At 35.5% G+C, this 15,595-nt stretch overlaps 1 protein-coding gene across 1 annotated transcript in view; it reads left to right on the plus strand.

Annotated features, from left to right (window-relative positions):
• Window positions 1-8,147, plus strand: part of LOC131071864 (urease accessory protein G) — a 35,188-nt gene extending 27,041 nt beyond the window's left edge. Inside the window, exon 7 of the mRNA XM_058007832.2 lies at window positions 7,804-8,147. Coding sequence (XP_057863815.2) covers window positions 7,804-7,887 — 84 coding nt within the window. The 3' untranslated portion in view covers window positions 7,888-8,147. The remainder of the gene's footprint in view (window positions 1-7,803) is intronic.
• Window positions 8,148-15,595: the final 7,448 nt, after the last annotated feature.

A 15,595-nucleotide genomic window follows, 5' to 3' on the forward strand; every position in this document is an offset into this window, starting at 1 on the left:
TTATCTCCCTGCTGACTTGGAGCTATTCTTTGCTCTTTCACTTCTCTTAAAGACTTGTATATTTTTTGCATTTCTGCAACTATAAGTTTGGCCATTGGCCGTAGGCCGTAGAATGAATTGAAATTATCATTCTTGCCTCCCTTCAACTTATGCATGTTGTGTATGTTTCCTTATCTTCATTATAAGTGTACGTTTTGTAGCTTTTCTCTCATGTATATGTTGTGTTAACTTGTTTCTGAGTGTGACTTGTGGGAAATCTTCTCCCCTCTTAACATTCAGTAAATTCTAACCTCCATACATGTGTTTGGGGTCATTCATGCAACTGAAGTTTGTGCATCACCTGGGTATTTCGATTGATTCTTTGTGTCACTTCTGGGTGGGGAGAGAAACATCTCTTATCTTGGTGCATCACCTCCTTTCATTTTTTGCATTTCCTTCTCTTTTCCTCTACAAGATGTTAGGATAGGTTTATAAGTAGCAATTGGAGTGTTGAGTTTGTTCAATACTTGCACTTGGATTGAGAAGGAAGTCGGCCTTCTCCGGAGATTCAACCCCCTTGCGCAAGCTCCCACACTTCGGGGTTGTTTCCATGTTTCACAAGGTTGCTGAGTTGATAGCTCTGTAAGGGTGCAAACTTTTGTGACAACAATTACATGCCAAAAAATTTAGCCGTGTCGAAGGCATCTATAAGTATAACACAACTTTCCAAAAGGATTTGGAGGAAAAAAGTAAGGCTAATCAACTAGTTGTGGCAAAAAAATGGTTGAGTAGCGACAAATGATATATAAAAAGCCTATGTAATTTACAACTCTCTAGAATGTTTGGAAGTACAATGTCTACCAATATGTTGGATGCCTCACACTTACCTCTTATCTTTATCTTTGCCTTAATACAAAAATAACTCATGCTACCCATCAACAAAGGAAAAAAATTGGGTGTGTATGCAATGAGATTCTATTGTAAAAATTAATAGAACACAATATTTTAAATTCTATTAAATAATATGATACTAATTACAAATAGGTTCATCTCCTTATATAGAGATCGGAGGATGAAACCATGCAAAAGGATAAACATTACACAACTCACTCAACCCTAAAATAGTGATCTAAAAAATAGAAAAAAGCACTTTTGTCACTAAGGTGACTTTATTACGATTGATAGCCTTATCTTTTGATAATTACCTAATATTATTCTAATACTGCCCCCCCTTAAGGGTTAATTGAAAACAAAACATATCAAACAAAAAACACCTTGAACCATGAATTTGTCATTCTTCAAAAGCTTTTCTTTGAAAACAGACTATACCCTAGGTTAAACTCCATCAAGCTGCCATGAACCTTAATAAAGGTGTTGCTCTCGAGTTGAATTCCTAAGTTCTCAGAATACCACCTCCTTGAATTCTTGGATCACAAATCTCCCAAACCACAGATTACCATCTCCTTGAACTCACGAATCACAAATCTCCCAAACCATTGGACAACAATCCATGCCGAGCTACACTTACAGAGCTCCATCAAGTTGTTTTGTAACCCTTGAAAATATATGATTCCCAAAATCCACAAATTCTCAAACTAACTAGGCAACCATCCATTTTGAGTTTTATCTACACTAGGTTTCTACCTATCTTCAAAGAGCTAGACTTCTTCAAAATACCTAAATATTAAAAAGCATCTTCTCCTTCACCATTGCCAACATCTAGAGGATCTTCAACAATGGCTATATTAGCTCCTTTGAGAACACCATTCACTCGAAGTCTACAGTTCCAAGATGAGTGGCCCATTTTCTTGCAATAGTAGCATTTTGTCACTCTCTTGTCCTTATGAGATCTTCTACTATTCGAGTATAATGCTGCCTTAATTTGAGGATCATTGTATCTCTTGTGATAGCTCTTTTTTCTTCAGCTAGGAGAGCTGAAATCATATCTTCCAAACTTTTAGAAGTTAGCTATAAGAGTAAAGATGACATTGCTGAATTTTGAAGATAAACTGTCTAGTAAAATGGCTTTAGCATCCTCATCATCCACTACAACATTTACTTCTGCTAGTTGAAGAAGAGATCCTAGATCATTCACGTGGCTTGACATAGTGACTCCGTCGGTCATCTTGAAGTTGAAAAGTTGAAGCTCTAAAGAAAATTTTGCATAACTCCTATTGCTCCAAATAGTGTATTCAAATTCTCCCAAATTTCCTTAGATGGTTTTTCCAAATTTATATGATGTAACTTAGAATTGGAGAGGGCATGACCAATGACGTCTTTGGTTATATCATCTCTGCTTTGCCATTCCAGGAAGTGCCTCATTTTCGTTTACTATTTACCATAGGTTCTTGTGCATCAATTGCATTTGGATCTCTACTTTCCAGGTGTGGAAGTTTAAACCAAAATATTTCTCTAATGGAATTTTCATTTCAACAAATTGTAAAAGGCCAATTAATGAAACTGAAAACAAACTAAACCTCAATATCTCCTTGCTGAAGTTTAAGGTTTGCATAAAAACATCACAAAAAATTCTTACTGGTCTGAATTGGTGAACTACAAACAATATAGTTATATTATACTAATTCATACACTTTTACTTTCCAATCTCGCTTTGCTGCAAAACAATGTTACACAGAACATCCACTGCAATCCACAAGCCTTCAACAATCTGCTATTACTTCTAACAGATTCTCACAAGCCAGCCAGGCTAAGAAATCATTATAGAAGAAACACCTCAGAACTTTAAACACCGTGAATCCTTCACATGCAATGACATGCAAGCACATGAAAGCAACATGCAAGTTCATGCAGCTCACACATATGCACATGCAAGCACATGTAAGCAACATGCAAGTTATTTTGCATGAAAATTCATACATGATTCTTTGAAAAAAAATTGTGACTTCATTTGCTTTGGACCCCACATTTTTTCTTTTTTTTTTAGCATGATATTCCAAAAACAAATCGCAATCTACCCACATAGAAAAGGCCAACCTGTGATTTAACCTTGAAACCCACCTGAGATTTTCCCACAATATTCAACTTCATTTCAAACTTTCACATGACTCCCCGCCTTAATAACATATTGTAAAAATTAATAGAACACAACTTTTTAATGTTCTATTAAATAATAGGATACCAATTACAAAGAGGTGCATCTCCCTGTAAACAGATTGGAGGATGAAACCATGCAAAAGGACAAACATGACACAACTCACCCAACAGTAAAACTAGCAAACTTAAAAAGTAGAAAAAAACACTTGTCATTAAGGCGACTTGATTAGAACTGTGAGCCTTATCTTCTAATAATTATTTATATTATTCTAATAGATTCATCTTCATATTCAAATATCTTCTTATCACTCTATGTAAAGCCTCTGGCCACATCTACAGCACCACATGATGCCCCCTTTGACTTCTAAGTATTATCACCACTTTGGATCTCTTGCAAAATCAGCCATTTGTGGAGGTATGTTGAGGCACATTGACATAAAGTGGTTCTATGGTAACATAAATGTCTTCTTGGCGAGGAGTTTATGTCTACAAATATAGATAGACATTACTATGGGTTCCACAAACTGAATAATTAAATTTAACTTAAAAACAAGATTAATCATCCGAAACACCTTTATCGATGCATCATTTGTTGAAGAGTAAAGACATGAGGAAATAAGGAGGACAAGTGTGTAGATCTGAGGCTTGGGGATGAAGATGAAGAGCCATCCTCCATTATTGTTCTTGGAACTCCAGTTTCTACTGAGATTCATATCTGATTGGTATTCTTCACCACCTTGGTCCTGCTTCATATTCTTCTTTCGAATGTTCCATTTGTGGAATTTAGTTTTATTTGCAATTTTTATGTATGGTGGTTGCATGGTGATTACTAGATATATTTAAATGGTTCACATTTGTATAATTTCTGCTTCTTTAAGTTTCTATAAGTTGGTTTTACAACTTTATAATTTATTTATATTTAAAAAATTCAAATAGTAATTTTAATGGCTGTACCCCAGCTGGTACCTTGCCATTCCCAAAATGTGGATAAGTTTTTGCCTTCCCCCAAACCTATCCTCTCACAACTTTGTCCTCCCATCCCCCAAGCTTGGAGAAACACCCCGTTTGATACTATCACAAACTACGAGTCTTGTCCCAAGAGTAAATCCAAGTCTGGTATTAGAGCCAGTACTAAATACCAAAGAATTCAATGAATTGATAATCTCCACATTTTTCTTCAATATGGTAAAATATATTCTGCATTGGTTCATCATACAAAAAATGTGAAAACCTGTAGGGTGTAATCAAAGAACCATATAAAAAGCAAATGATATATACTATAGCATATCAGGAGACTGTTGAATAGAGTACCAAGGTATCTTATCCTCTCTTGAATAAAGTATCTCAAATGCTATGCTTTGCGATCAAATGAGACAACTCCAAGGTTTCTATTGTCAAGTCTTGACTCGTGGATAAGCTCAATGGTTGATGCGATTGCTGGTAATCCAAGGGGACTTACGTTGAATACTTGAATATTGAACGTTTGGATGTCGCTGGAACTTGGATTCTAACTATTTGATTGGAAAATAAATTGGCAAAAGAGATAGAGTTTAAGAAGTCTATACTATTCCTAAGAATTTGAGAACAATGAACAACCTTTGGTGAAACTCGACTAAGCCTTGCTTTGACATGCAAAGTAACAACTTTGCAAAGCTCAATGCGATCTTCTAAGGAAAGTAGGTGATGTTCAAATCACTATCAACAAGGAGGATACCATCAAGGTGATGCATATCAAGATACGAATAGCAATTGAAGTTAAACTCATTTAAAGATTCTAGCTGACCACACAAGGCAAACTTACAGTCAGCAAATTGCTAGTGGTATGAATAAATGAATTTCACCATTAATCATTCACAATTCCTATCATTCATCTAATCAACATGTAAGCAAATGAATTGAGAAGTAGAGACCATGCGATTTGTTGAAATGACACATTAATTCACCATAGCCTCATTGAAATCATATGCTCTTTACAACAAGATTTTGGTAACAATCTTTGCCTTCTCCTAACCTAACTTCTACTTGTTTGGCTACGATCTATCTTCTATTACTCTACTATTGTTAACTTGCTATTAACCTTTACAAATGAGAGATAGAGAAGCCTTTTATCGCACTCCCTTTACAACTGAATGGCCTGGATTGAATTCATATCGATGGCCAAGATTACAAGATGAAATCCTAATTAGGCTTTGTTGGAACAAACTCTTCTTAGCCAGTGAAATAATTACAATATTCAGACACATGTCCTCTCTTGATTATTTGACCAAAAGATAGTGAGGGTAGGTATATTGGAGTTTGTGCCCCCATGGGTGAGTCAAGTGCATCACATCTGGACATGCTGATGTGGGACCTTCTGATTGATGGAGTGGTGACAAGGATGCCACCTCAGTTTGCTTGGTAGACTTGATACCTCATCACAAGCAAGTGTTGATGTCTCAAGCAATATCTCTTGATATTCAACATCTCAAACCTGCTCAATGTGGTGATGATGATGGGAAGCATTGTCATGATCAAGTCAATCCTCTATCTTTGCTTGCCTATCTTGCCTTGATACTAATTTGCCCTTGCTTTGCTGAAGTGTTCCTTATCATGGGGTGATTGATCTCCCTTTGTCCCTTGATCTTCATTTGAACACCTTAGTGTTGTAAGTTCCACATGTTTGAGACTGTTAGCTTGTGGAGTAACTCCTTGTATTGCTTTTCATCTTGATGTAGTCTTGAATGTGCATCCTTATTCCTTGCTATGATTCTCCAATCAAACCTGAAAAAGAAAACAGATTGAATCATTTGATGAAATAATATAATGAACATAATCCAACACACCCTTATCACATCAAAGGCTCATCAATTAAGTGTGAAAACCCCCTTTCAAATCTGGAAATGCATGTTGCTGTCTGGCAACATCTGATTTTGAGTTTGATTTTTGGTGAATTTTCACAAAATTCTGCCCAGATTGCCTACAAAAATGGGCTGGAAATGAGTTCAAAATCTTTCTAATCAGAATCACCAGCCTTGAAAGTGTATTTTGATCGATGAAATGATCAAAATAGTTGCAAATTTTGGCTGCCTTGTGATGAAATTCGCTATATCTTCAAATGCAGATCAGAATTCTGATTGCTTTGAATGATGTTCTGAAATAAAACACCTCCTTTTATAGGCATTGAATGCTGAGGATTGTATCTTTTCATCTTGACCTCATTAGGCCGACTTGGTTGCACTTTAAATATTTTTCTTTGAAATTTTAAAATCAAATCCCTTTTGATTTTGGCGGTCATGATCTCCCATGATCATAGGAAGAATTTCATGGTTTCTAGGAGGGAAAGGAAAATTTTCGGACTTTTAGGGAGGCAAAGGAAGTTTTTTGGACTTTTGGGGGGTGGGGCAAAGGAAGTTTTTTGGACTTTTGAGGGGTCAAAGGAAGTGCCCCACAATTAGTTTAATTTTCATCCAAGTAACTTGCCTTTTCAAACCTCTCTGCCTACCATGCTCAAAATGACACCTCTTCTCGCCCTCTGCCATTTGAAAGATGATGATCGAACGGAGCGATCATCCAAATCATTTATCTCCTAAGCCATGAGAGTAATCTGACCTCATTCCAACCTAAGGAGGGAGAAATAAACCTATCACAGCCTAGCCACCTGAGAAAGTGCACTTCTTCAAACAAAAGGCTAATAGCAAAAGACTCTACCACTATCCTAGAAAGCAGAAAAAAGTGGAGGTCCCCATTTGCAATGGGGCGATGTGTAAAAACGTCACAACAGAGACTAGAGTAGATCAACAAAAACAGTGATAAAGTGTGTTCTTAACAGCCAAGTGGTTATTTTTACCATCCAGTATAGACCATTATTAAATCAAAACCATGCTTATTTGCTTAGATCGTGAAATTAGGAGCTTTTAATCTATTGAATTTGTCCTCCCTCCCCCAATAAGGAGATATGACCCTTAAAATGGGTGTCTCTTTTCAAAGGGATGTGTATCAATATAGTATGAAAGTGTACAAGGAATTAGGCAATTGAAGAAGAGTGGGAGAATTCACACATCAAGCACAATCAAGGAAGAAACAATCAGTTTAATAATTAATAAGAATAGTCAGCAGGCTTATATATTTTCAAGTGCTGGGATCTAAATCAAGATTTAAAGATTGGCGATTTTCATTTCCTAAATATACTTAATAGCTTTTTGGGAATTCTAGGGAAAAATATAGGAAATCCCAAAAGGGGACATTACAGATGTTGAGGATGCTAGAATCAACAAGCTTGCTAACCACTAGTCTTCAGAGAAGCAAGGGTAGGGAGACAGATCCTGGAATCACCTTTGATTACGTAGTGGCTTTTCCATTTAGCCATGAAACACAACTTCTTGTATGGTTGAAGAGAAGGTAGCAACTGAGAAGTTTAATAGTGTATTTGAAGTTACAGTATGAACAATTTTGCATCCAAAATTTCAATTAGGGGGTGATGGCTGCTAATCATCAGAACTTACGGTAAGAGGTTATATAGGATTGGTATGAAAGTCTCTGTTACTTAAGGGATTGAGGAGCACTTCAAACAACATTCACTTTTATTGATTCAATCAGTTGTGAACAACTATTCAGTTCTTTAAGCGAAGAGAGAAATTTGGGATTTCTGTTGTTTCAAGGGACTAGACTTATCATTAGTAAAATTCAATACGTATGATCAAATTGTGATATAAACAATGAATAACAAATTTTATAGATTTATGTTTTCTTAAACTATCATAGTGACTTTATTTTGTTTGGAAATGGTTATAGGTAAAGCATGGACTCGCGATTCAAGAGATAGTTGATCACGTACTTCAAGCTTGGGAAGAAGCTACACAACAGAAACGGCACTGAACTTGGATGAACATTATGAAAAGCATAATTTAAGATCACACGGAAACATACTTTTTTCTTCAAGACTATATAAGATAGCTTTTCCATTGTAAATGAGCTTAAATATATGCTAAAAACAATAAATTTGTGGCTTGAAAATTCAACGTGCCTTGCAAAGTTATAAAAGGAATCCCCGATGTTATATGATGTTACGAGGGTTTTATTGATGGTAGCAGTACATGAAAAAACTTCAATTAATTGCCACTAATCATGACCTGCCACATTACCATTGCCAGTTTCCAAAATTTTCTCAAGATTTGCAAAAACTGAATTCTGAAATACACACACATACACTTAAGAGACAAAAATACAGAGCAAAGACACGACACTTTTGGTATACTGTTACAGGTATTTTAAAATTTCTTTAAGTTATACTCTATATAGATCTTGTTTAGAAGTTAAATTTTAGCTCACGAGGGTTTGTCTTTTTATTTATAGTTATATAACCTAATGAAGGTTTAGGTGAACAAGACAAGGCTGCCCCCAATATAGTAGGTCATGCTTTGTAATAGAACGTGTACTTACTGTTTTAGGTCCTGCCATATGCTTTTTATATAAACCCTCTTGGTGAAAGTAAAATAGATATTTTAAATTCCAATGCAGTTTATTATAGTTGGTTTTTTTTATAATGCAAAACGTTTGCTGTTATCTCTATGCATTATATTTTGACATGGAATAACAAAATTAGTTTATTTTCTGTATTTTTACAATCAGTAAAATCACTAGTTCCTAATTTTTGGATGAGTTTTTCCCACTTAAACCAAAGTAATTGAATTCCATTTATTTTTACGCCAACATGTATGGAATGCTACAATGGAACTTTTATTAGCATGTTTTTCATATATTCCAATGTTCAGTTCTCTAAGATAATTGTCAAAAAAAGTTCCTAATTAACAAGTCCATGTGCATGATTATTACAATTGAAGGAAGGAACTGCATTCATGCTCACTCAAAAACAAAGATTAAGAATAACAGCCATCTCCAAAAAAATGAAGAGGTACTTAAAAACCTATCATATACTTCTTCAACCCGAACAAGTCCCTTGGGCTAGATGGTTTCCCAACATTTTTTTGCTAAGCTTTTTGGCATACCATCGAGATTGGTGTTTGTGACGTTCGTTGACAGCTCGAGCTTTTGGCGCAACGACAAACATACCAACAATTGGTATTAGAGCCTTGGGTCACGGGTTCGAATCTCGAGGTCTCCATTCCGTCGGTGCGGAACCCTTAGTCGGTGCTGAGGGGGAGATTTTTGACTTGGTGGTCAGCACCTCCTTCGGGGTTCGTGACATGGCTTAACCGCCTCTCGTGGATCTGGGTAAGTTTGGTGTTTGTGACGTTTGTTGATAGCTCGAGTTTTTGGCACAACGACAAACATACCAACACTTCAACCCGAACAAGTCCCAAGGACTAGATTGTTTCCCAACATTTTTTTGCTAAGCTTTTTGGCATATCATCAAGATTGATTTGATTGAAATCATAAAAGAATGAGGAAGAAGCAACCAAATATTAACTTTTATCAGTGCCTCCCACTTAGCATTGATTTTGAAAGCAACCCATGCCTCAAAATGGAGTGATTTAAGCTAGTAGCCCTTTATGATATGACCTATATAATCATTTCAAAATTAATAGTAACCCACCTAAAATAACTTATTCAAAAGCTTATATAAGAAACATGTTTTGCTTTTAATCTAAGAAGGGAAATGACTAATAAGATGATAATGGTCCAAGAACATTTAGATTGAACAAAAGAATGTAATTGGCCTAGCATTTTCGTAAAACTTGATGCATCGAAACCATCCAATAGATATGATTGACACTTATTCAAATTGTAACAAAATTTGGCTTTAACAAGTGGGTGATGGATCATATAAGTTGTATTTCGACGGGAAGTGGTTCAAATCATCCATAGTTATGATGTAAGGTAATTCACTAAGTTTATGTCTTTTAATGATAATGGGAGACTTTGATAAGAACCTTGAATCTTCAGCGTCTAGGCAGGAAATGTGGCCAACTATAAATGGGGTCCTGAATTTGTAAATTATAATGTTTTGTACTAAACTCTTTGTTTACCATAAATCAAAGGTTAAAAATGTTGTAATCGTAATGTAGTGAATTTTTCGCTACATATGGCAAATTTCCTTTTCCTTATTTGAATTGTGGTTCAACATGGCTTGTAGCGAAGGCTGATCATTTTTGCCTTGGAAATTTAGCATTTTTGAGGTGTACTCGTGGCAAATATGTAAGTTACAAGTTCAGTTATTGTGCATCATCCGATTGTGCCATATCATCCTTCATTTGATGGTGTCTCAGGATCTATGATATTGTAGAGAGTTTTTAGCGTGGCCCCCTATTGTTGAGCTTTTTGTATTTGGGATGTGGCTAAACTGGGCTCTAAAATCGTGATGTCGTACAGTGCAAAACTATTGAGTTATGTAAACAGAAAAATTGCAGAATAGGTTCAGAATGGCTACGGGGCTTGGCAGAAGTGTTGCGGCTGTTGTCCCTCTTGTGTATAACACGAAGGTTATTTTTGGTGTACGACAATATAGTTGGGGCGTTTTTGGAGCCAGAATAGCTGCATATTGTCTGTTTGGGGGTCCAAGTTTCTTCTTTTTGCACTAGGTAGCATGTTTTTTAGCAACAAAAACCACCATTGGTTGCTTTTTGTACGCAAGGCTCCGTAATAGATGCCACATGGCATTCTCTCGAGAGTTTCAATAAAAGTAGTATTACTTTCCCTCCAAACAATGCAAGTTGTTTAATCTTGCCATGGCGGATTTCATTTAACCATTCTCAACTTTAATAGTCTATTAACCCAATTTTGACATCCGTAGTCTCCGCAAAGTAGTTCAAAGGCATCTCTAGTTGTAAAGGTAGGGGAATGGCTTATAGTTGAACGGTCTATCTTAGGGGTTCACATGGATCAAAAAATATGTTAAAAATTATTTGCCAATTAAACAATTCAATGGTAAATTAAAAAAATTATTTTTGCTTATTTGGATGCAATCTACCATTTGTACATCAATGATAGGTGGAGCAGTCAAATTAGTTGCATGTTTGGATGCATGATCGATTTTGGGTTGGGACCACCCTTGGTGATTGCGTGGCAAGAGATGGTATGTGTTTGCCATGATGCTTTCTTGTTTTTTGTTTGCTTCTATTTTGTATTTGCTAACTTTTTAGGATCTATTGTTTTGTAGGTGCTTCTTTCAATATTTTTTGTTTTAGTTTTCTTTGACATTTAGTGCTTTGAAATTGGATGCACGAGGTTTTTTGTTTCTTTAACTCTGTAGAAAAAAAGAAGTTTTAAAGGCGTTGTTTGAAGGTGCTTATGACAATGACCATATTTTGTGTTCATAAATACATTTAATATTCGTGGGAATTTTAATCTTATATTAGAGCATTATTGTGACCTACCAGTTAAGTTTTAAATTTAAGTTTATAGTTCTATGAATTCGCTACGTGAATGGGTTTTCAATATTTTTATTGTTTGTTGATGAAACTGCAAAGTTGGTTTGTTGTTTATTATGTCTTTGTTCATTTGTTTATTTCATTCTTGGGTTTATAACTATTGTTCTGAGTTATTTAACAACTTTTCTTTTGTAAAGATAACACTTTTGTTTGTGAAGGGGTCGTGTTGTTTGAATAGCCCAAAAAGAGTCTTGGAAGTGGGATAGAATAATCGTTTTTAAGGTGAATTTACTTTATTGCATAGTGGAGCAAGAATTGATATCTTCTTATTTATTATACTTATTTCATTGTGAGTTACTATGGTATATAAGAAAGAGTAGGTGTTTGTTAGTATTTTGTATTTTTTATTATTCTACCTAAATTCATTGTGAACATGAGTAGAGTATTCAACTTACAACAAGAGAGGTTGTTTGCATTATCTCACGAATAACATGAAGTCAATCCATAAAGGTGAAGGTTAAGTTTCATAGAAAAAATATCTATGGGCGTGTCTTAGTAAATTATCATATTCATGGTAAACTATGATTTATATAGTATTTGGGTTTTCTTATCCTATTATGCTCCTACATTGTTCAAATGTTTAGAGTTTTGCACCATCAAACTAGGTAGGATTTTCATTTAATCCGAGTGAGTAGTAAGCTAGCTTAACATTTAAATTTTTAGTTTTACCTTGTATATAAGTTTGGTTATATTGCTCATTAGAAATGCTCTAAAAAATGGTAAGTATTGAGAAAAGGGTAATAATCATTTAAAGAAGTATGAGTAACCTTGTTTTAGAGAAGCTAATCAAGTTGTAGATTGCCTTGCTAATCAAAGTTGTAGACTTCAAGAAGGTGATCATATATTATCTCCCAATGAAGTTCTGAAGAATGCATATCTCAACAAACTAGTTTTAGAGGATTTGGTAACATAACAGGTTTGTATTCCACTAAGAAGGTGAACATGATGGAGATAAGATGGAGTCCCTCCCTTTTAAAGTTCTATAAGCAGTATTTCAATGGGGCTTCTTTGGGTAATCTGGGTGTTTTCAACGTAGGGTGTATTATCAAAGATCACAAAGGCAGTGTTATTTGAACTGGGATAGCCAAAATTCAAGATGGTTCCAATAACTTAGCAGAAGCTAATGCACTTTTGTTTGGTGTCAAACTTGCATTGGGTGAACAAATTCAAAACCTTGAGATTGAGGGGGACTCCATGAATGTTATTTTGGCCCTCAAAGAATTTGCTTCCCCATCTTGGAAGATGAATTACATCATTCAAGAAGCTCGTTCAATTATGCTTAAATTTCAAAGCTTCACATTTATGCATTGTTTTAGAGGGGTCAATCAAGTAGCATATTAACTTCCTCTGTTTGATATGCTGCTTATATTAGGCCTTAAAGATAAAATTAGAATGGACATAAACAACATTACAAATGAATAGACTTTCTAACACGTGGTTTTTGCAGTTTGAATTTTTCATTGGTGTTTGGGGTTTAATAGAAGTCATTGTATACTCTGACCATCACTTTTTGACATGGGGTGGGTTCCCAATTTGGTCATGATGCTTATTATCCTAGCGGCTTCACTCTTTTTGAATGTTATTTTGCCTTATTTTGTTATGATTAGTTTTTTATTCTACATCGGTACGTATCTAGGGCGCACAAAAACTAAAGATTTGGTTTCCACGAAATGATGGTTGGCTTCTCATGGGGAGTACGTTACCTGGACACTTGGAGCTTTTTGGTGACCGTCATCATGTGAGGTTGCATTTTCACACATTCAATGGCAGCCTAGTGCTATCAATTAATTACTTACACGTGTTTGGCAAAATTTGAACTCCTTTTTTTTGTCGGGAATGCCATCATGCTTCTCATTCAAGTTCCTTTGTTTTTCCAATTTTCTCATCATGGCAAACATGGTCATTTTGCAGGGTAATTTCCATGTTTTCTGGCCTCAGGGGAATATTAATCAACTCGATTTAAATGTTGCCTTTTCCATTCCTTGTGTGAATGTTCATTGGGCTCTGCAGTTGGTGCTTGGTGAGGAATGGTTAGCGGTCAATCGTTTTGCTCCCCCGTCTGTAGTTTTTTCAAGGTTGGCAACCATGTCAATGGATCTGTCATGTTATATCAAGTTCCTGTTAGTTGGTAGCTTTGTGCACACTTCACACTTCTATTGGGATAAACTAAATGTTCAACTAACAAATTATAATTTGTTTAATGGAGATGGTTGGATTGGGGTTGTTTTAAGTAGACTTGAAATTCTGGATGAATCGGTGGCAAGATCTTTGTGGATTTCTCTCATCAACGGTTTGAGATACAACTCCCCTGTTCCTTTTCTTTCATTGGCTCATACATATGCAGCCCAAATTGGCGAACCTCTGCTCTTGGTGACGGTCTACAAATTTCATGCCATGAGAGAAGTTTTTCCTCATGCCCTCATTGATCCACATGGTTATCTAGTTTCTTTCCCTCTCCTTGTGGATATAGTTTTGTCTTAGGAATTTGGTATATGAGTTTAAATCTGTTAAGCAATATGATCAAGTTTTTTTGTACTTCTGTTTTATTCTAGCTTTGAGTGTATATATCTTCTTGACTAGTAGACTTTTTAACCTATCTACTATTTACCCCTACTTAATGCTTCATGCTTGGCTCGTGGATGGTCTTCTCCGAGGTAGAAGATTGTTTTTGGTTCGTGGTGGCTTCAGGGTTGAATGTTTCATCATATGGTTCTCTTGTTTCCTTGGTTGCTCTGTGGCTCATGTTTTTGGTATGGATAGCTCATTCTCTGCAGTTTTCCCCTTTTGCTCGCAGACACATTCTGATATGGCCGCTTCTATCAAATATATTATGTTCTAACTATTCTAGGCTGGTCATGTATCTATCTTTTGGGTGTTGTTCGATGGGCTGTTGATATGTTTGAAACTATACCAGTTTCAAATATATTCTAGATAGGGGTATTATAGTTTTCTTGTTGATATTTTTTTTAGGGTAGTTTCCCTCCATTGATCAATCCTATGTTGTATTCATTGTAACTTTCCTTTTCAGTCTTAATATATTATATTACAGGCTTAGGCCTTTTGCTTTAAAAAAAAACTCTTAGCACCATTACCTTGATAGAGAACAAAAATAAAAAATTAGCAAACGCTTAGGTTTTAAAAAATAGCAACCAAAATCATAGATGTGAAAATAAAGGTGGGTAAGGTGAATGATAACAAGATCACACAATGAAGCAAAAAACCCTAAAAGAAGACATGGACACTGAAGCATAAAACCTTAAAAAAGACATAGACAATGAACTATAACTAAAATGGAATCCAAACAGTAGTGAGATTTAAAAATAAGATATGAAACAAATAAGATTTTTAAAACCCTAAATCAATGAAGCAATGAACCCTAGGTCATGTGAGAATGTCAAGTTCACAAAAACATTAAAAATAAATAAACTAGTACTTAAGCATCATATAGAATGTAGTGCCCCTCCCTGATTCATCCTTTGGGAGAGGATGTGATGAATACTTTTAGATTAGTTCATGTTTATTTCCTATAATGATTTATCTTAGACATCTCATATTGACAGATGATACATTATGATTATTAATGGATCGATTTATTTTTGGTAATCTAGATGCACTCATTATTCATGTATGGATTATATTGCTTATGAGGTTATGATGCCATCTTGATTATGTTAACTCTATTCCATGATTATGATGACGATTGAGTTGATGTTATGATGATTGTGACTGTCTTCTAGTGTCTTTGTGATAGGGAGGATGTCATACCACTCATTGCGAGCATGATATGGCGTTGTAATTCTCATCACTTGCCAGTTCATTTATGATATATTGTTGTATATGTTGCATCGTGGTTAGTGGTAGTTGTAGGATTGCAGGTATTAGACATCGACTCCACCTGGCTTCACAGGTTTGAGCGTGTCTTTATCCTAATGGCAAGTTGTTGGAGATGGCATGAGTTCCCTCTACACACTTTAGACTTAAGTTGTCATCCTTGTCAGTTTATGTGTCTTAGCGTGAGTCGTGTTAGTACCTTGTGTTGTGGTTTAGATTGTCATGTGGTGCTTTGTAGTGTTTCGTTCGTGTTAGCAGCAACCAAGAAGGAAGACTGAGAGGGGCGGGTGAATCAGTCTTCACCGGATCAACAAACTTAATCACAAAAAACGGATCTGATAAACTGCAGTAATAAAATAGATAAG

The sequence above is a fragment of the Cryptomeria japonica genome, chromosome 1, assembly GCF_030272615.1.
Source record: "Cryptomeria japonica chromosome 1, Sugi_1.0, whole genome shotgun sequence".
Classification (NCBI taxonomy): Eukaryota; Viridiplantae; Streptophyta; class Pinopsida; order Cupressales; family Cupressaceae; genus Cryptomeria; species Cryptomeria japonica.